General features: G+C 41.9%; 1 protein-coding gene and 1 long non-coding RNA gene across 4 annotated transcripts in view; one reads left to right on the forward strand and one right to left on the reverse strand.

Moving 5' to 3' along the window:
• LOC309351129 overlaps positions 1-11,628 on the reverse strand; it is a 34,673-nt gene extending 23,045 nt beyond the window's left edge. Inside the window, exons 1-2 of the long non-coding RNA XR_014160707.1 lie at positions 11,603-11,628; positions 10,670-10,782 (exon numbers count right to left, since the gene is read on the reverse strand). This is a non-coding gene — a long non-coding RNA (uncharacterized lncRNA). The remainder of the gene's footprint in view (positions 1-10,669; positions 10,783-11,602) is intronic.
• Positions 1-21,986, forward strand: part of COG5 (component of oligomeric golgi complex 5) — a 166,378-nt gene that overhangs the window by 133,984 nt on the left and 10,408 nt on the right. For all 3 annotated transcript variants that reach the window (XM_081878475.1, XM_081878476.1, XM_081878477.1), the window contains exons 15-21: positions 8,547-8,657; positions 10,336-10,398; positions 11,418-11,521; positions 14,346-14,583; positions 17,485-17,561; positions 18,391-18,517; positions 19,106-19,185. In XM_081878475.1, the coding sequence (XP_081734601.1) occupies positions 8,547-8,657; positions 10,336-10,398; positions 11,418-11,521; positions 14,346-14,583; positions 17,485-17,561; positions 18,391-18,517; positions 19,106-19,185 (800 nt within the window). The remainder of the gene's footprint in view (positions 1-8,546; positions 8,658-10,335; positions 10,399-11,417; positions 11,522-14,345; positions 14,584-17,484; positions 17,562-18,390; positions 18,518-19,105; positions 19,186-21,986) is intronic.

Raw genomic sequence — 21,986 nt, forward strand, 5'->3', positions numbered from 1 at the left:
TAGCTTGCAGTATGTGAGTGGTATTATAAGTACTGTATGTTCTTTTACTTTGATGCTATTTCTGTTAAGCTTCCCATGTGGGTGGATTGAAATACACTAACATGCCCACCTGCTGCACATAGATAAAAAATGTGCTGTGCTGCGAACACGAAAATTCAGATGTCTAGAAATGAGGAACGCTTTCCTTAGAGTCTAAGAAACCCTTCTCAATTTTCCCTAAGGATACAAAAATAAACAAAAATAATTATCGCCACGTTGCTTTTTAGGTACTCGTTACTCGTGTATTTTTTTTAGCTTCTTTCTATCCTTCTGTAAGAGATAAATATCTGCCCAACATCACAAGTGAGCAAAAAAAATTAAAAAAACAGAATATTTTGAAGAATATATGAATGTATTTTTTTCCTGTAAGCATATGTGAACATTTTCCAAGAAAGCAGGGAGAACATGGCTATTGAATTACTGTCGTGTCTGCAGTAAAAGGGAAATTCCTTCTGTCAATTAAGTTATTTCTCTCTCTTAAGCTCATTGATGTTTAGACTCCACAGAGAGTGCTCCACAAAGCTGTCTTTTTGCCTTGTCTGCATGCTGTTCTAGTTGCCCTTTTTAGAAAAACAGTCAGTACTATTTTTCTTACATATATATAATTCTGCTGTGTTCACTTTATATAAGGGGAACATTGCAAAGAGAGGCCAAAAGCAGCTTTGGAATTAGTGAATCGTGCAGAGGCCATTAAATGTGAAAAGAAGAGATAACTCACTTGTTCCTTCTCAGATTCACTTTTCCTTCATCTGCATCAGTTGGTGGTGATTTTGCATGCAACCAGGCCAGATTAGATTTCCTACTCAAAACGATTTGTCAGGTAAAGGCATAACATTGCTTTGACATGAAACCATGTCCCACTCAATTAAGGCCTTCCTAAATAATGAGTTATAGGGACGCGGGTGGCGCTGTGGGTTAAACCACAGAGCCTAGGACTTGCCGATCAGAAGGTTGGCGGTTCGAATCTCCGTGATGGGGTGAGCTCCCGTCGCTCGGTCCCTGCTCCTGCCAACCTAGCAGTTTGAAAGCACGTCAAAGTGCAAGTAGATAAATAGGTACCGCTCCGGCGGGAAGGGAAACGGCGTTTCCGTATGCTGCTCTGGTTCGCCAGAAGCAGCTTAGTCATGCTGGCCACATGACCCGGAAGCTGTACACCGGCTCCCTCGGCCAATAAAGCGAGATGAGGGCCGCAACTCCAGAGTCGGTCACGACTGGACCTAATGGTCAGGGGCCCCTTTACCTTTACCTTTAAATAATGAGCTATGAGGTGCAGGGAGCTAATGGAGGAGGGCAGAAATTGCCCAATTTGAGGCAATCCCCCACATTTTCCTGCAGCCTCCTGTGCCCCATCCCGCATTGTTCAAATCAGAATCCCCAACTCTCTTCAGATTTTCAAATTTGCAATTTGCTGGGGCCGGTGGTTTTCTTACTGTGTGGTAGTATCGACAGAAAAACTTTTAGGGAGTACCTGATCTCAGAGGAGCCCATCGCAAGAAATATGCATCCTAGTTGCTAGGAAGGAAGGTCAAACTGCAGAGATTCCAAGAACAGAGAAATTACCGTAAATTGAAGCAGTCAAAGTACAGTAAACAGGAGGTGGAAAGTGCAGCTCTTTAGGACATGAGGGATTCCTATTACCTGGTGTCCAGCAACTCACTTGTCAGCCATAGCTCTGATAGGCAAAAAGCACTGAAAGGTGGAAGCAGGCGGGGCGGGCTGGTTCATCTCACAGAAATGGCTTAGAATGATACCTGCACATTTTGTTTCATAACTTTATTTCCAGGAGAACTAGAGACTTGCTCTTTTTTTTCTTTCAATGAAAGTTCAGATTTAGGGGCCCTTCCTGACTACGGGCTGGATATATTGGTATCTCTTGTACCCACTTGTCTGAAACCAGGTCTAGAGCTGCCCTGAGTGTGTGTGCATTAGGAAAACTGTTCTCTTGGTTCAGTGTTTCCCTTAGTCCTACACCTGGATTAATTTCAAGAGTACTTGTCTCAAGTGCCATCCATGACTTATTTGGGATGGAGCTCTATCTGGTATAATTTTGTTGCAATTATGGAATGTTTTTTTATGGCGCAGGAAAGAACGCTGGAAGAATTGCTTTTGTCTGCCAAGTTTCAGCTTTTTATTTTATAAGGAAATTACAGCCTGGATTTTTAGTGGTGAATTAGACAGAAATAATGTCTAAATTAGGAAGCATCACATATAGGATACATTACTAAGAGTTACCTTTATTATTTGGTGTTTTTTTTCCCCTTTTTTAAATTAAAGTGCTACATTAAGCTATATGCAGATCAAAGATGAATCATTATGCAGGTTGTATTTTAGCCGTGGGATTTGTCTGACAGCTCGAGGAAAATGAATCTAATCCTCTTGTCTAATTGCTCAATGTTGCAAGTTGCTAGAAAGAATAAAATTGAGCAAGCTTGCAAACAGCAAAAAAATAGAAATAAATTAAAAATCCCTGAAGTGACATTTTCAGAAAATATTTAGATAAGCAGCAGGGCAGGGCAGCAACTGAGCCACAAGTCAATGCCACCAACTCATTAGTCCTTTTCTTTGGGTGACACATCTGTTATTGTCCATATCATATACTGTATTAAATTTGAAGACCTGCGTGCTTAAGGTGGCAAAATGTGCCATTATGCAGACTGAGAGGTATCCCTTATCAAAATAGGATCTGTGTATGCTCTCAGGACATCGACTGCATGAGGCATATTTTATTGCATTGCGGACAATATGACCAAGCTAGGGAACTATTGATTAAACCACTGGGTCAATCTACTACACCAAATATCTTCTGGATGACAAGTCCAATGATATCACAGTGGCCATGGCAAAGTTTCTTTGAGTTGTCATACAAATCAAAGATCAACAAAATGAATTAAAATAGCATGAATTAAAGTAGCAAAATGAATTAAAATCAATAATAATAATAAAAAAAAACATACCCATGACTAAACAAATAACGCTTCGGTCTCCCTTCCCTGGGGGGTTGTCTGTATGAATCAGTATTTTATTCTGAATCCATGTTATGGGTCGTTGGACCACAATAAAGATTATTATTAATATGCCATTATGAGTGGTAAACAATTGTAGTGTGAATTGGAGTTCCGTATTTGACACGTTAAAATGAATCCATAATCCTATTTTTATGTCACATGCAGGCACATCATTGTGATTTAGTCATAGACATAGGAGTGTATGGACTTGAAAAACTGTAAACATTGTGGATTGCCAAAGGCTGATTTTATTTTTTTAACTCCAGAAGGGTCACAAGGAAGAACTTTCAGGGAAGCACCATCAGGAGATAAATTGGTCAATTGTTTATTTAAACATAAATTATATATAATATAATATAATATAATATAATATAATATAATATAATATAATATAATATAATATAATATAATATAATATAATATAATATAATATAATATAATATAATATAATATAATATAATATAATATAATATATATTCAACCTAATATTCCCTAATATTGTGGTGAGGCAATAGAATAATAATAATTTAACAATTTATTACTTGCACCCCGCCCATCTGGCGGGGCCTCCCCTGCCACTCTGGGCAGCTACAAGGCTTGTTCTGGAAGACCTAAAGGCAGAGTGGGTCACATCTTAAAGGTAGGAACTTCCACTTTCTGCATGGTCTGTTCTGTTTGGAACATCCAAGTCCCTTTAAATACCCCATAAACATCAATGCTGGGTCTCTTGCAGAACAATCTTAATCAGAAGCACAGCTCTTAATTTGGCCGTTGTACCATTTTCAGTTTAAACAAACCTCCAAATTTCAAAGTGATCTGTTGCTTCTTAAATTCTACAGCAGTGTTTTATGACAGATATTCTTAAGACCATAAAGTCATGTTTATTTATGTACAGTGGTGCCTCGCAAGACGAAATTAATCTGTTCCGCGATTGTCTTCGTCTAGCGGTTTTTTCGTCTTGCGAAGCAAGCCCATTGACAGCTTAGCGGATTAGCGCTATTAGCGGTCTAGCGGCTTTTAGCGATCAGCTGAGAGGCGGCTTATCAGCGGAACAGCTGATAAGCGGCTTAGCGCTTAGGGAAAAGGCAGAAAAAAGCGGGGGGAAACTGCGGGAACTCGCAAGATTTTTTCGTCTTGCGAAGCAACCCCATAGAGAAATTCGTTTAGCGAAGCGCCTCCAAAACGGAAAACCCTTTCGTCTAGCGGGTTTTCCGTCTTGCAAGGCGTTCATCTTGCGGGGCACCACTGTACCTTGTTTTCTGAAATCCTGCACTCAAAGCGGTTTGCAGCCGATACATCTATACCAGCAATATCATCACTCTCAACAAGTCCATTACAAAACTTGATTAATTGATCCAGACTTACAGGAAGCAGTCAGTATGTTCCAGTAATCAGTACAAACTCAAGTTTGTTTTACTAGAAACAGTGCAGAAGCAACATTTCCATAAAATCTATTTTATTTAAATTCACTGTGACTCATTGGAGTTCAGCTCACATGAAAGAAGCCTTTGTTGATCTGCTCTAAGCACTGAGCTAGTGTAATATCATTGAAAGGAACGACCTGTGAGATTGAATGCACCAGGTTAAAATATCACCTCAGCCATGAGGCAGCCTGAGATAGGCTCATCTGTAATGTTGAATAATTGCATTAGCCCACTGTATGGGTTTCTTGAACTGTTAATGTGTATGAAATACCCTGAACACTTCAGAAATATGGCATGCACTACTCTTATTATGAATAATACGTGTAAATCTTGCTCTTTCCACTTAGAAATGTAAGTCACTGGTGTGTTTTTTTTAAACTGTTCCTACTCCTTTAAATGAAAAAGGGAAATTTGAATTGATTCATGCCAGTGTAAACCATTCTCTTTAGAACCTTAGAACCAGAACCATGAAACCTTGAAAGGTTCACGATCAAGATTTACAGTTCCCCGAAATGTGAGAATACGGTTGGGTAGACACAAAACTCTCTGAGGGTGCCTATGAAATTGAGTCTCTATTTGAAGATTTCGCTTGGCTTAATCCACGACTTGGGGCTCTTACTCTGCTGCGCACGTCTCAGACATTTAGCATCTGACACATTCAGGGATGTGTTTCTCTCCTATATCTATTGATCTAGCCAGGGCCGGCCCACCAATGAATGGGGTGAGTTAGCTGCTTCGGGCAGCACCCAGGAAGCGCAGCATCGAGGAGGAAGAGGAAGGAAGCTGCTGCCTCACTGCTGCTTTACACTGTGGGCGAATAGACTTGCTGTTCTCCTAGCCTGTCTATGAGAGCAGCAAGCTATTGCTCTTCTGCTGCCACCGCTTTGCCCAAGGGCCACATTGACCCTGCCTAAACAGCACCGCCTTTCCCCTTGATTTTTGCTCCTCCTCCGCTCGGCTTCGTATTTCAAACGTCCCTGGATTGCAGTTTATTTATTGCGCAGGTGCTCCACCTTTTAACCCCAGAAACTCAAGTTGATGCACATGGGTTCAACCATTCATCGTTTAATTCCCCACAACAATCCTGTGAGGTGGATCTAAGCAGAGAGAAATACTGGCCAAAGTCTTCCAATGAGCTTCTGACTGGAGATTTGAACTCGGGTCTTTCAGGCCCTAGCCCAGGGCAAGAGTTAACCCTCCCTGTGGAGGCCTCTAAGGCAGTCAAAATCTTGCAGGGCCAGGAGCCTAGCAGATTATCTCCTAATACGTTTTTTATTTTACCAACCAACAAGATCAAGATGAAATCAATATTATTTTGATGTTTTGTCGCAGGGCCCGTAAAAGGCGTGGGGCCCATAGATCGGTACTCTGCCTATTTTGCAATCCAGCACTGCCCTAACCCATCATAATTTAAGACCAAACTTGCATTTACCAACAGTTTCATCAAAACCATTTATAAAATATTGAAATTTTACCTAGATCCCAGTGGCCTAAGCATCCTGCGAGCAGAGTTCATTTGAATAATAATAATAATAATAATAATAATAATAATAATAATAATAATTTATTATTTATTATTTATACCCCGTCCATCTGGCTGGGCTTCCTATATAGTTCCCTATCTCCCCTGCAAGCTGTTTCACCTCCCTCCCAAAAGCTGCTCCAGCATTTCTTTCTTCAACATTTGAGCAACTACTGGTGTTTTACTCAAAATATGCGGAGCTGGAAACATATGAAAAGAAAGCCTTTGTCTGAAATCAGCTTGACTGCTACTGCAAACGATTTTGCCCGTTCCCTAGCCAAGGACTCTACAGCGCCTGGACCTCCTAACGCTTGCATTCCCCACGAAGTCTGTCTCTCCTTCTCAGACTCTTGTCATGAAGAGATTTAACGGTAGAAGATTACTGGAAGAGATGTTAATGATTTCAGGGTACTGAAATTAGTATCTAGTCTAAGGAATGGTTCTGTTTTGATGCATTGTCTGAGGTGCTTAATGGCATTAAATGACTGGCAAATTTAGTGAACTTCCTTTTTTCTTCCTCCCTTTTAAAAACTTGAGCCCCACCTAATTTTCATTGCAAAACTCGTTGCAGCGTTCAATTCAGACCGCAAAACAACATCAAAGTCTGCCTAAATCAGATTGAGGTTAGCAATGGTCCCTGAAAGGATAATGCTACTGGAAACTATAGAGCCCTATTTATGGATGAGTGGATTTTCTTCTTTTTTATCTGACAGAGGTCCCGAGGCTTCTAGCTCTTAACTGTGCTACGTGCCATCTGCATCACAGTATGCTGTGCTAAAATGTGTTTTCTGCTGAAGCAATGTGGAGAATAGAATGAATCAACATTCCTGAAGGTGAAATACCTCCGAGGGAGATTTGTGCATGTCTATTTAGATACTTTCTGTCAGAATTTAATTCCCACCTGAAGGAACGGGTTGGTGTTAGTAAGCCCCTGACAGCCATTTTGGAAATGAGACATGGGGGTTACAGTATTGAGAGAGCAATATTTTTATTCACTACAGGTACATTTTTTGTTTTGGAACACTATTTGACAACTGAAAAATTGCTGTGAAATAATATTAAATAATGCTTTTATTTGCTAAAGCTTAATTCAGGATTTTCCCTGATGTTTCAATGTTGCTAGGCTGGTTTTTTTTACTGGTGACCTATTAGGAGGTTGGGACAATGAGTGTATCTGTCGCCCATGGTGGGGAATGCTTGAGTCTCTTTTTTAATTGTACCAGCCTGGCTGTTTCTCAACTTAACGTTTCCTGGTTGACTGGGTAAGTTCCCTGTGGCATATATAATTGGGTGGCCTCACGCCCTTGATAGATTGTAGATGCTATTTTTCTTCCTGCTGGCAATATTATGCAGAGATGGTTCTGCCTGAAGTGTGGCATCGTTCTGCATTCTTCCTGTTCCTGTGTAACATCAGAAAAATAAAGTCCTCCGGCTCTTGGGTCTGTCCCTGTGAGGCTTTCAAAGTGCTGCAGGTCCTGAATCTGCTGGGAGAACCTGTCACTTGCTTTCATTGTTTAGATAATAATTTCATGCGCCTGTACAGCTCGTGAGAATAATCCCATGTTAAGAAAATGTGTGGCAAGAAGCAACCCTAAACGTGGAAATTCAGGAAGTTATTTTCCATAGAATTAAAAAACCCAAACAGTTTCAGGACACTTTTGTTGGGTTTGTACTGAGATTGTACTGACACACTGCCCAGTGCTGTTCACAGAAAGGGGGAGGATGTTGGTTTCTGTGTGTTGCCACTGTGCAGTCCTTGGAGTCACAAGACTCTGTTTTGCATTCCAGAGATTCCATACTGTTGGAAGTCTCACGGAAGACAGGAGACGGATGTGACGTTACTGGTTTGCTGTTCCTTTGTTTTCCAGTTGCTCTCTGCTTTCACAGAGAGAGCATGTATATTTCTTTTCTGTCTGCGTAGTTAGCAATAAAAGTCTTAGCATGTAGCTCAAACTTCTCGTCTCTTCCCTGTGCTGGATACTCTGCGTAATGGGAACGTGCTTGGAGCCTCATCAAAGGCTTGGTCGAGCAGAGATTCCGACTTTTTCTGTGCTGGGAATTAAGGTGGTGTTAAATGCAACCTGAAGGGACGCGGGTGGCGCTGTGGGTAAAACCTCAGTGCCTAGGACTTGCTGATCGTATGGTCGGCGGTTCGAATCCCCGCGGCGGGGTGAACTCCCATCGTTTGGTCCCAGCTCCTGCCCACCTAGCAGTTCGAAAGACCCCTAAGTGCAAGCAGATAAATAGGTACCGCTTTATAGCGGGAAGGTAAACGGCGTTTCCATGCGCTGCGCTGGTGCTGGCTCGCCAGAGCAGCTTCGTCACGCTGGCCACGTGACCCGGAAGTGTCTCCGGACAGTGCTGGCCCCCGGCCTCTTAAGTGAGATGGGCGCACAACCCTAGAGTCGGACACGACTGGCCCGTACGGGCAGGGGTACCTTTACCTTTAAATGCAACCTGATTTTCCCATTCCATTTTAAGGGGAAGAATTGTATTTATTTGGATTAGTGTACTTAAAAGGAAATAGTTTGCATGACTTGTATGCTTGACTTGCAGCTGTCGACACAAGGAGAAGCCAGCCAGGTGATTGGGCCGTTAACAGAAGGTCAAAGAAGAAACGTGGCTGTAGTGAATTCATTGTACAGGTTACACCAGTCGGTTCTTAAAGTAAGTGGCAGGGATACTTTAAACATAATCATTGTTAAGTTGTGGTTTTAATTATTCACCACAAATCCTGAATTGAATTGGAGAGAATGTGTAAACACTTCTGAAATGGTCTCCGTGAATAATGGGCTAGAACCCAGTTTCCCACCCACCGATCTCTCTCTCATAGATTTGATATGTCTGCCTTCTTCAGTGTTTCTTTGCTGATTAGTGCTTTACTCCTAAAGATGCTATCTTTTGAGTTTTCTGTTAATTTAGGAGACTGTAATGGAGTTCAGGATAATACTGTATATGTCCTTGACTTCACTTGCCTAAATTATGAACCGTTGCAGAACATTACAAAAGAACCCCTTAGGGCTTCGTATGAGAAGTGATACGAGCTCGGATCCAAGCCGTGGTATTTTGGATTCCAAAGCCCCTTTAAACAATAGTCCCTCATGCCGTGTCACAAATTTCATTGGAAAGTCCCCTCCGTTTTGATTCTGCTTTGGCTGCCCTATGGCACTTTTGCCCAACCTGATGTGTTCCAGCTGTTGTGGTCCTAGGCAGTCTCGCCACGATCAAGGATGATGGGAGATGTAGTCCAGTGTTTCCCAACCTTGGGCCTCCAGCTGTTTTTGAACTACAATTCCCATCATCCCTGACCACTGGTCTTGCTAGCTAGGGATGATGGGAGTTGAAGTCCAAAAACAGCTGGAGGCCCAAGGTTGGGAAACACTGATGTAGTCTACAACATCTGGATGGCACTGGGTTGGGAAAAGTTGTCATATGGAATTGCTGCACGGTTTTGAAAAGTACGAACTCAAAGCCCCCCTCAAACGCACAGAACTAGCTGGATTTCTTTTCAAATGTCAGCCATAGCATTTAGATTAGTGTTTACATTAGAAGCAATATCTTAAAACCATAAGAAACAAAAACAAGTATTTTAAAATCACTGATTTCTATATCCTATATTCACATTGCAGAGTGTAAATCATTCTCATGAGTTTCATGTTACCCACTTTGGAATGCTTGTGTGTGTGTGTGTGTGTGTGTGTGTACACACACACACACACACACACACACACACACACAAAAATAAATCTTGGAGTGAAATTTGGAAAAGAAAAGAAATTGCTAGGACCTTACTTGAATGTAAACGCTGAACAAGTTAGAAATAGTTATGGAGGAACAGATGGGTTTTTGTGTCACAAGATGTTGGCTCCATAGCTTTTTTAAAAATGCTGTCAGGCGGGGGGAAAGATATGGAAGCATTTGGGAGGTGAATTTTTTCAGTTCTGTATTTAAAAATCATGGAGGTCCAAGAGGAACGGTGTGATTAGCGACATTTTGTGGCATTTTATGTATATCATGCAGTTAGTTATCCATGCACAAGTCAGTGTAGAAACCGTATGTGTGGCTTTCATGGTTGTCAGAGACAATAGAGATTGCAGGGTCCCATTGTGATGGGAGATTCCTGCTTGCTGGCTTCGCCTCTGGAGATCCATAATCAAATAAACAGGATATTTATTTCACACGCTCTGACGCTTGATCCCTGATCTAGAGGGAGGAGCCCTGAGACCAACATTTGCTGGTACCCAGAGCCTGGCCAAGGAGGGGCCCAGCGATGAGCAGCAGTAAGAGAGTGTTGGCTTCACCAGGGTCTCAGTATATGATTGAGCATCTCTGCATCTCTTTTTAGGTAATATCCTGCCAAAGTGCATTTCCAGCCTCTTCAGAGGAAACTATTAGCACAGCCTTGAAGGTAGGTGAATATTAAAAAGTCACGAATATTACATAGATTTGAAACCTGCTGTGCCTCCCCCCCCCCCCCGCCCCCCACTTTAAACTAAGCCACATTCATTTGCTTGCAACATTTGTGGTGGTGTCCTGCAGGAAAACCTATCTATTCATGTTTGTTCTTGAGATAATTTGCTGTCTGTGTTAGGCGAGGATGAATTAGCTAAGTGCTCAACGTTTAGCAGAGGCTCTTAGGCAGCGCTTGAATGATAGCAAGGCAGAGGAAAACTGCCTACCTTTTCACCATTAAAAGTGATGATTCTTCTTTCCTGGTGCTTTCATTTTTCACGTTTAACTTCACCCTGGAGACAGCTTTCCATTCGTTTTCATCCATGGTCTTCCCAATCCACTGCTTTTCAATGTGTGAATGATGTAGGTTGAAAGGAAAACATTCACCGCCTCTTTTGAAGGATGGAGCAGAGACCTCATTACGTTGATCTTTAATTACATATTAAGATAATAGTGGAATATATTGGCCTGCCCTTCTTTCTAGGAAAAGCCCCTAGTTTCAAACGATATTGTCAGCATAATTTAAAAACTACCACAAGAGGAAGCATACACATTTGAATGGTGGAACTGGTCAGATACTGGTCAGAAACTTCAGTTTGTAGAAAGCTCTGGAAACGGTTGTCACATCATGTTACACTTCCCTGAAGAATTTGTCCTGTTGTAAGTGCCTCTTTTATTGTTGGCCCTTGTTCAGCCACTGCTCCACATAAGGAGTTGGGAAGATTTCGAGTTAAGTTGCACAATACGTTTAACTTTTCATGTATATATAGGTTCAAAATATATCGCACAACACATCTATATAGATATATCTGTATAAATACACAGACTATGTCATGGCACAAAACAGCACTGTTCAGAATTAACTTGATAAAGTTTTTGTAATTTATTTATCTCTTGGTATTCATGGACAGCATATTGATGTCTTGTATGGTTTTTTTACTCATTCTTTTTCCTCCTTGGTTATCCTTCTTGTAGGCAGTCTATGATTTGATGGGAAATGCTGTGCAACCTTTGCTGAACTCAGTTGGAGACTCGATAGAGGCTATTATCATCACTATGCATCAGGAGGACTTTTCTGGGTAATGGAGTCACTATCTCAGTGTTGTTTTAGACATGTGGACGATATGTGCACCATATCGAAAACCCCAGAGATTTATTACCTTGCGGCAAAAGTGCTTGCCTTAGCAGCCAGCCTGTGCTGTTGGGGGAATTAGCAGGACTTCTGGCTGCTGAAATTATTTGTCTGCCTGGAAAGTAAATATGGACAACACTTTTTAAAATGAAATGTGAGAAGAGGATTTTCCAGTGAGGATTTTTTTTTTTAAAAAAAAAAAAGCCACTTGTTTTTATTATTTAGTTTTTGACATTTAAAGTTACAGTAGAATGTGAGAATTGACTGGATGCACAAAATTATTTTCAAGAAATAAATGCTAGTTGATCTCTCTTTACATAGAAGCAGGTTTTCCGTTGTCTCTCCCTTCACTGGGGTCTTTCAAGCCTGAAAAGTTTTCTTCTATATTAGCATGATTCTCAGCTGGGAAGGAGTTCCCGAGTGTTGATAAGGGAGCAGGGATTCCACTTGCATTTATTTTCGTATCACATATATTTGGGCGTGTTGGGGAAATCTGGGCCTTCTCTGAAGGTGTGCAGGACTGGATTAACTGTTAAGTAAAATAAGCACGTGCTTAGGGCATCAGGGGAAGGGGGACTGCACAGATAATGTCCATATCCAGACTTTTAGAACTAATTTTAGCATTAATGGTTTTAGCATTTTATCATTAATGGTCACAAATTGCTTAACTGAGCGTTCTTTTTCTGACTTGATGTATATTTAAAAATCCCAACAGAACAACTATGCAACTAGCCAGGCTGCATGCCCTATCTCTACTAATTATAGAAGCAGATATGCTGCATAAGATTTGTTTTGAGGATCTGATCAAAGACTTTTTAGTTAGGGAAAATAGGAGAACATTTTTCAAATATAAATGAAGTGGAAGTATACAGAAATCAACATTTTCCATCTTACTGTAGGTTTCATTTAATTTCGAGAAATAAAATTTCATTTTACAGTTTATTATTGTTTACATTTTGAACTAGATATATATGGGGCACCAAAAATTTTTCAATACTAAGGACCTCTAAAGGTCTTAATCCATCTCTGAAGGTGTGGCAAGAGGCAAACATCACTTTGCTCAGGTTAATAGTTGAGTTGGCATAAGAGAACTCCACTGCAGGCATTTAAGTCTTCTGTTGAATGAGCCAAGCAGTCTTACTCAGGCTTCCATCCTTGAGTTCGTAGCCCATTCCCCCACCCTCCAAAAAATGTTAGCAGCTTTGCCCTGCATCTTGCCTTGGTAGGATTGTGTGGAGAAGTACTGTATTTTTCGCTCTATAAGACACACATTTTCCTCTCCAAAAATTAAGGGGAAATGTGTGTTCGTCTTATGGAGCGAATGCAGGCTGCTTGGCTTCAGCGATAGCAACGCGAAGCCTCCGAAGCGCAGTGGGAGCGCTCCCGCTGTGCTCTGGAGGCTTCAGGGTGCCTTCACTGAAGCCTGGAGAGCGAGCGGGGTCAGTGCGCACCAAGGCCTGAAGCCTCCGGAGCACTGCGGGAGCTCCCGCTGCACTCCAGAGGCTTTGGGTTGCTTTCACTGAAGGGTAGGTGCCCCTTCAGCTAAGGCGCAGTGCCCCTTCAGCTGAAGCAGGAGGAGAAATGGAAGGGACTCCATTTCTCCTGCCGCTTCGCTGAAGGGGCGCTGCGCAGAGAAGGGGAGAATTTCTTCTTCTTCTCCCCCTCTAAAACAAGTTGCGTCCTATGGTCGGGTGCGTCCTATAGAGCGAAAAATACAGTACTCAGAAGTACAATGAATCCTACTTTTGAGAGAAGTTTGTGAAATTTTCTGTCCCAGCTCCATTCTGCTTCATCTGTGCAGTCGTACCTTGGATCCCAAATGCTTTGGTATTCGGACGTTTTGGCTCCCAAACGCCACAAATTTGGAAGTGAGTGTTCCAGTTTGTGAATGTTCTTTGGAACCCGATGGGGCTTTCGCAGCTTCCAATTGGCTGCAGGAGCTTCCTGCAGCCAATCAGAAGCCACACTTTGGTTTCTGAACGTTCTGGAAGTCGAACGGACTTCTGGAAAGAATTCCGTTTGACTTCCAAGGTACGACTGTAATTGCTTATCCTCCTCTATGAAGGAATCCAGTGGAGAGAACATGGACTTCTGAAAAACGTTTTTGGTTTATTATACATGGCTGGAACTTACGTAGGCCCTCAGCCCTTTCTAAAGTGGGGCCACTTTGAATAGAATTGGGGGGGAAGGTCAATTGCTTGGAATAGAAGACTTCTAATGTGACCTGTTGACTCACTTTACTGACTAAATCCTCTGAGATATGGATTCTTGAAGTCTGGTCCTTGCTGTTGCCTTGTTACTGCTACACCTTGTATCCTGGACTGGTTCTGCCCAGATTGGAGGCATCTGTGCATATAATCTCTGAGCAATTTAAGTCAAGAGCAGACTTAGTGAGGGTTTTGAGGCAGGCTGGACTTTTAACACCACAATATGTATGATGTGGTCTATTATTAGAGAATTATACCAACAGCTGTGCCATTTAAATTTAGAGCTTTTCAGCTTCCGGCTGATGAAAATGCTCCAGACTTGGAGGGGGGGAAGAGGAAGAGAAAACACCACTAGAACGGTTCACATTTTCCTTGTAAAACTGCAGTTAACGTGAGGAAAAGGTGTTTCAGACACAGCTTATTTCTGTACAAATATGATGGTGTGATGCATGCAGCCATTGTAGTTCTCCTTCACAGGACAAAAGTGAAGCAGCGCAGTGACGTGGTTAAAGTTGATGCAAACATGAAATTAACATTCGTTATCCTCTTTGTTTCTTTTGATAGGTCGCTACCCACTTCAGAAAAGCCCGATGTCCCTTGTTCTCTGTACATGAAAGAACTACAGGGCTTCATCGCGAGAGTCATGAATGACTACTTCAGACACTTTGAATGCTACGACTTTGTCTATGAGAGCACAGAGGCCATTGCCCAGAGAGCAATTGAGCTTTTTATTCGCAATGCCAGCCTACTAAGGCCTCTCGGCGAAGGCGGAAAAATGCGGCTTGCTGCTGATTTTGCACAGGTAGATAGATGAAAGGGAGACAGTGTTGATTTTATTTCCTCATATGCACTGAACTACACATTGAATTAAAAATCCTATGCCCCGAGACATACAAACATATGCTGCTTCGCTGTTCCACAAGCTCTTCTCCACCTAAAAATATTTATATTCTGCATACATGAAAAGCAGAGTCCGATTATAATGACTGTGATAAATTAGGATTAGTTAGATTTGGCTGGATGTTTTTCAGCTGCCAAAATTGGAGTTTGAGAGCAGAAACCTTGAGGCTGTGGCAGTGTACTGCTGAAATGAAACCTTAGTGTGCATTATGGCAGTTACATAGTTTAGAGGGACTGTGGAGAACAACTGAGAGCCAGATTCTAAAATAAAAATAAAAATTGGTGGCAAGTTTCTTCCATAGAAAGATTAAAAATGGCATTTGTAGGTGCTGGAACTGAGTTCCGGTTGAAAAAAAAGCCCAGGTTGTAACCATAAAATGAGCTTTTCCATTATCTTTCCAAAAACATATTTATTATGTTAGCTCGCTAGCAATCTCTGTGCTCTTGTTCTTTGGGAGGGAAGTTTTAAGTAAACCTGTGAATCTCTAGTTTCTAATTCTCCCCCTGCCCATCTCCTACTTGCAATCTTTCTTACTTTGTTTTGGTTTATTCCTTCTATTTCTCAATAGCCCTCCCATTTCATGCCAGTTTCAAGAAAGGTAGCTGGGACTTAGTATTTGGGCATCCTTAAAAATAACCAAAAACATGATTAAAGCCATGTCTTCTTTGACCCTGAGCGACTCATTCGTGAGAGATACTGAAATTCCTAAAGTAAGCTAGAGCCCTGATTTTGATACACAACGTAGTCCAAGGCACACCAGTTATTGGAAAATATATATATAAATGTACATTCTGTTTTACATTTGTCCTTGAAACAGGAGACTTAAAATGTAGGGCCAGATAACAATGTTACTTCCAGTACTTGTTTAAATTTTATGTATACATACATTTGTATTCCACTTGGGATTCTCAGAGAGATTAATACTTAAGAGCATTCAGTCAGTCATACTGACAATAATAAACCACCAAAACATTAGTGACCAAGATAACAAACCACGGAAAACCATTAGTTAATAAGAAAATACACACACGCACACAGAGGTGTCATATTGAAACGCCTGAACAAATTAATAGGTATTTTGGTGTTAAAAAAGATCAAGCTGTGTCTGTTCTGAGAACACATAATGCAGCTACTTCTCTGAAGCTAAGGAGGTCTAGTCAGTGCATCGATGGGAGCCTCATGTTCACTAATTCAAGTTCCATCATGGAAGAAAGGCAGGGTATATATGTACTAAATCACTTTGGTACCAGGCATCCCTTGCTGGGATGACGTAAAGGAAAGATGCACAAAACATGCTAAGTGTGGGTTGTAAGATCAGCTTGTTATGAACTTCCTTCTGTTTTTAAGTTTCTTTTTCCAGATATTTGCTTTTGGAATTTGAAGGTCTACAGACTATAAGTAACACTGAACTTAAATAAGAAAAGTGTGAAAGGAAGATATTTGTAAGTCTCACCTTAGAAATGGTGGATATTTTGGTATATCCAAAAATGTTTAAAGTTACATCCAAGGCACCCTAATCACTGGGGAATTTGACTGTTTTTATATCTAGCAGTCAAAACATTGATGTCTGTAAAGATACGAACTTGAAAGATATGGGTAAAAGGGGGGGGGGGAGAGAATGGCTTGTGCTGAATGCCTGGCTCAATTTTCACAATTCCGTCTGGCCTGGAAAGAATTTGCTGGGGTCAGTAAGGTACTCTGAAATGACATTTCCCTGACATTTATACATATCATGGGACATCATCTGGGAATTGTTGTACATTCTGACCTCCTCATTATGAAGAGCTTTGTTGCTGTATAAAAAAGCCAAGTGCGCTAGGGTTACAGTAATTTGGAGTATTTTAGATTGCGAGTCATATTTTGCACTTTAAAAGCTGTGCAGCTCTGTATGATTAAGAGACTGAAATGTGAACATGATGAAGTCAGAACCGAGGAAGGAAACCCCACAATATTTTTTTCAGTTTCTGGCACACAAAAATACTCTTTTAAGACAAGAGTTGTGAGCTTAGTGTAGAGGGGGAAATGGACACGTGATAACAAGCAAAAATAGTAATCACATCTCCATTCGTTAGAATAAAAAGATCCACTCTTCATTTGCCAAAGCACAAATGTTTAACCTAGGGGCTGTAAGAAATTATATTGTTCTTTTGGATAGAATAAATTACAGATAAACCAAAGGGATTGGTTGTACAGATATACTCTTCTTTCCAAAAGCCAGTGAAAAAACTCTTGTGTATGCAGAGGAGATGCTGGTTGTTTATATTACTGTTATTATTTCATCTGGCATAAATGAATAAGCTGTGGGCTTTTCTTTCTTGGCACCGTATTTTTCGCTCTATAACATGCACCCGACCATAACACGCACGTAGTTTTTAGAGGAGGAAAATCCGTAGGCATGCCACCCGTAGGCATTCCCTCCATAACACACACAGACATTTCCCCTTACTTTTTAGGAGGATAAAAGTGAGTGTTATGGTGCAAAAAATACGGGTATATTCTTAATTTGGCAGTAAAACGAGATTCATTCCTGGTGGTCCTAAAATAGCTAACGGTGGTCCTGTTTACATGGTATCAGCAGTGACATTGGTTTTCTAATTCCATGGCTTCGTCCCATGGTTGGAATGGGCTCGTTCCCATGGCTGCAGGTTGTTGCTCGATTGTTGCCAGAAATTCTGCTGGTAAAAACTGGTTCTATTTCATGAAATTTGCTGGCTGAAAACCTGCCTTCCCCAATTCCTAACTGGCTGGTTTGGCCCAGGGCTTTGAATATCTGACTGAAGTGCAATTCGTTTTCTCTGACAGATGGAGTTAGCAGTCGCTCCCCTCTGCAGACGGCTCTCTGATCTGGGAATATCCTACAGACTCCTAAGATCATTCAGGTATATTGCCTTCAAAATATTTTTCGCAGCTGGCACCAGGTAATGAAGAATTTAAATCATCGCCAATTTATTTGGGTTTTTAATTAAAACCTTCTGGCGGCACCATGTGAAAATTACCAACAAATTAGTGCTTTTTCCTTGAACATTTTATTCAGAGTCTAACTATAACTTGGGAGAATTTTGTCATGCAAATGTCAGCTAAATTGCACCTTTTTGCTTTTTGTTGTGGATCTCAGTTCTTATGCTGATGAGCTGCAGTTACACTCAGCCCCCTACCCTGATATTAGAGGATTTGAGATGCAGTGTTTTTGTTTAATTAAATAATAAGCTGCTGTTACTACAAACAATCGCTTACCAAATTCCATAATGACAATGAAGCAAAGCGGAAAACAACTGCTGCATGGGAAGGAACAGACGTTTGTTTTTATGGTGCTGTGTGTGTTATTAGAGTGGCATGGATTAAAATGAAGCTTTCCTTGGGTTCTGTCCCTTTGTGGTCAGATACTTGTGGGCCCTTTTTTGTGGGGCAAAATCAGCTGCAATAGGCAACACTGATATGGGTGGAGGCGAAACATTTGCCAAGAAATGGGAGACTCGAAGAGGCAACCGCAGGTTCAACTCTCATTCCAACTTTGTTTGTGTCTCTGCATTTTCCCATGCAAATGAACGGCCGTCATTCAATCCTATGAGAAAAGGTGAAGTACTTGTTGGAAGAGCCTGTTGCAATGTGGAACTGAATCCACCACAAGAGGCATTTTCCTAGTAAATTATAGGGAAGCATAATCTTCTTTTAACTGTATCATCTTAACTTTTGCTTTATCCCCCGCAGACCAATGCTGTTTCAGACTAGTGAGCATATCATCAATAGCCCGACCGTGGGAGATATCATTCCATTCAGTACCGTTATTCAGTTCTTATTTACAAGAGCACCACCTGAATTAAAATCCCCATTCCAGGTAATTACTTTACGCAGCCTTTTCTCACCATATACTCCACCAGTGGCGGAAAACCATTTCTCTCAAATTGCTGTCACCAATGCTGTTTCGTAGCTATGCTCAAGTTGCAGCTTGTGGGGTTGGTTTTATGAGATCACGGCAGGCCACAGGAGTTTTCCATCCTGGTTAACTTCTGGCAATAGAATGCTTTCACAATTCAACAGAGGAAATCATCAGAGATGATACTGTGATCCTTCGGCCCCAGCCAGCCTGGCCAATGTCAGGGATGAGGAGGACTCTAGTCTATCAACATGTAGAGCCACAGCTTCCTCCCCTCTTGTTTAATCCATAGTTGAAACTAATTTAGTGGCCATTTAATTTGTTCTGAGCTATTTTTTTACACGTTTCCAGAATAGTTGCCCAAGCCAAAGTGCTGTGGAGAAGCAACTGTTTTTTTACAGTCCTATGTGGTTGAGTGCTAAACAATCTATGAATTGCTACTGATTACTGTATACCAACCCGTGAAAGGTTGTTGCCATTATCTTTTATCCAGTATGTGAAAATGTCTAGAAATAATATATATTTCTATTTATTTATTTCCTGTGAAAGAGAGCAGAGTGGACCATTGCACGTTATTCCCGGTGGCTTGATGACCATCCATCTGAGAAGGACAGACTCATTTTGATACGGTAAAACACTTTTTTTCCCCAATTAAGTTTAGAAATATTGCAGTATTGCAACTTGGAAACTTTCCTCTTTCTTCCCCGCTGTTGACCATTTGGGCATCCTGCTGTCTGTCTAACCATGTGTGGAAGCGCTTTGGTGTATTCTAAGCAACAACTTCTATTAGGGCTTCTTCAAGAAGACATTTATAGCTGCATTGGTTTCAGGGATTAACTCCAGACCAGCAAGGTAGTCTTTTATTAGAACTTCTTTGGTGCAGAAGCAAGCCAGATTCCAAATTACACAGAATTCTCTTTTGGGAGCCACTCTTATTTCCTACTGCAGGAGAAATTCATCTAATAAAGATGTCATCTTACTTATTTTATAGCTGTTTGGGGATTCAACTACTTGTATCCCTGTGCAGTACTGGCTCTATGATATGTTTTGAATGATACAGTGCCTCCTGGGCTGTAATCCTAAGAATTGCAGCAGAAACTCTACTTAAATCAGCAGGACTGCTTTCCAAGTTAAGTATGTTTGGGATCAAGTTGTTTGTTTCGCTAGAGTGTTTAGAAAACTAAAAAGGGAAGAGAAGGAGCTTGGTGAGCAAGGTATACGGAACAAAATTAAAGCACTCTTGAAATGGCTTTATATATTAATTTAAAGACTGCAACACACACATCTCTCTGAATAGGTATAGATGCACATGCACACACAATTAAACAAATGAAAGAAACCATATAGGCAGTGCTGTGATTACAAGCAGTAGTTTTTGCTGGAGCTTGTTTTACTAAGGTAGCAGCTGAAATTAAGAATAAAGGCAGTGATAACTCCTCCTGAATCATACTTGAATGCTTATTTCACAGGATGCAAACACTTAGGAAAAAGAGGAGTACAGTGATACCTCGTTACAAATGCCTCAGGTTACAAACTCCGCTAACCTGGAAGAGTTACCTCGCAGGATGAGAACGGAAATCATGTGCCGGCGGCGTAGCAGCAGCAGCAAGAGGCCCCATTAGAGAAAGGACGCCTCTAGTTAAGAACAGTTTCAGGTCAAGAACGGACCTCTGGAACGAATTACCAAAATTTTCGCTCCATAAGACGTACCTAGTTTTTAGAGGAGGAAAACAAGAAAAAAAAAATTCTGCGCAGAGCGTGTAAGTGGCTCTCGCTTTGCTTGCTTTAAAGCAAGCAAAGCGAGAGCCGCTTACATGGCTTCTGTCCCACTTTGCACAGCTCTCACTTTGCTTGCCCATCCCTCCTCCCGCCTCGTTGTAAAAGAGGAGGAGGAGACACTGGGACAGGTGCTCTGCTGGATTTACAGCGAGGCGGGAGGAGGGACGGACAGGAGCCTCGCTATAAAGCCAGCAAAGCAAGAGCCTCTATGGCTCTTGTTTTAAAGCAAGAAAAGTGAGAGCTGCGCAGAGCATGCTTGCTTGGTCTGCTTGCTTCACAGCGAGTGATGGACGGGAGCCATGGCTCTGGCTGCGGAGGCATCCCTCAGTTCACGACTGCAGCCGCCGCTGAGGGATCCCTCTGCCGTCCAGTGCATTTGCTCCATAAGACGCACAGACATTTCCCCTTACTTTTTAGGAGGAAAAAAGTGCGTCTTATGGAGCGAAAAATACAGTAAGTTCGTAACTAGAGGTACCACTGTATACGTAGGAAATATTAATATTCTTATTCAAGTCTCTGGCAGAGGCTCAAAATCATTTCCAAGTACCTATCCAGGGCAAGGATTACAACAGTGTTTGTCTGACACATTTTGTTACATTCCCAAGTGTCCAAGAAGCTTTGCTGTTGTTCCTGCGTGCCCAAGTAGGATATGCATTTTTCGTTTCCTTGTGGCAATTGTGCCATCTAGTTAGCTGTGTCCTACTAAACAGGACCACCAGCTAGCAAACTCTTCAGATGAGCTAAACAGTTACTTGGTAGAAACAGAGAGGAACAAGTAGTGGAATGCTGACCATTTTTGAATGTGTGTGGTTCTCCATTTAGTTGCTGTTGGTCAAAGAAAGGGAGCGTGGAAAGCAGTGTGGAGCAAGCTGCCCCTTGAGACGATGCTAAACTTTACATACAGGTGGCATCTCACTCCAGTGAGCTCTGCCACCCCTTTGTTGGAGGGGATGTTGGGAAGGAAACTCTCTGGTGAGAATGTTCAGGGTGAGGGAGTTTTGGCATGCCAGCTTTGTGGTTATAGTGATTGTGGTTGCAGAAGAAGTAAATATAGATTCAGACCTCACCTTGTTCGTGTGTCAGAATAAGCCTTTACACCATTCCTTCTCGTAGCTGCCTACATGGTAAAAACATGCTATTGGAAATGTGAGGAGCTTGTCCTCAAGAGATGTTATGTCAGTCTGGCACCCTTGACTGTGTTACACAGCAGTGCAGACTAGCTAAGGGAGACATTAAATTCCAATCTAAGGAAACCTAGATTGGCCGTACCTGAGATACCATTTTGGAGGCATTGGTTGGTCTAACTCACGAGTCAGCAAATTAAGGCCCGTGGGCTGGATCAGGCCCAATTCCCCTCTGGATCCGGCACATGGACGGTCCTGGAATCACCGCTTGGGTCAGCGTGATTGTTCGGGCTGCGCCATTTTTTTTGCAATGTTTTTCAGGCACCATTCCTCTCCCCCCCCCACACACATCATGGCGGTGCCTCCTCCCTACTCCTGGCTTCTCCCCGCCCTGCAGAGGGAGCTGGGCTTTGATTGGTGCCAGCCAATCCGAAGCCTTGCCACCTGCGCGCTGAGGTGTGGCTCAGGCTTGCCACCCGCCTGCCAGCCTCTCTGTCCATGGCCTCGCTGTGGGCATCGTGGTGGGC

This window comes from Podarcis erhardii (genome assembly GCF_964252035.2).
Source record: "Podarcis erhardii genome assembly, chromosome: 10".
NCBI classification, from domain to species: Eukaryota; Metazoa; Chordata; class Lepidosauria; order Squamata; family Lacertidae; genus Podarcis; species Podarcis erhardii.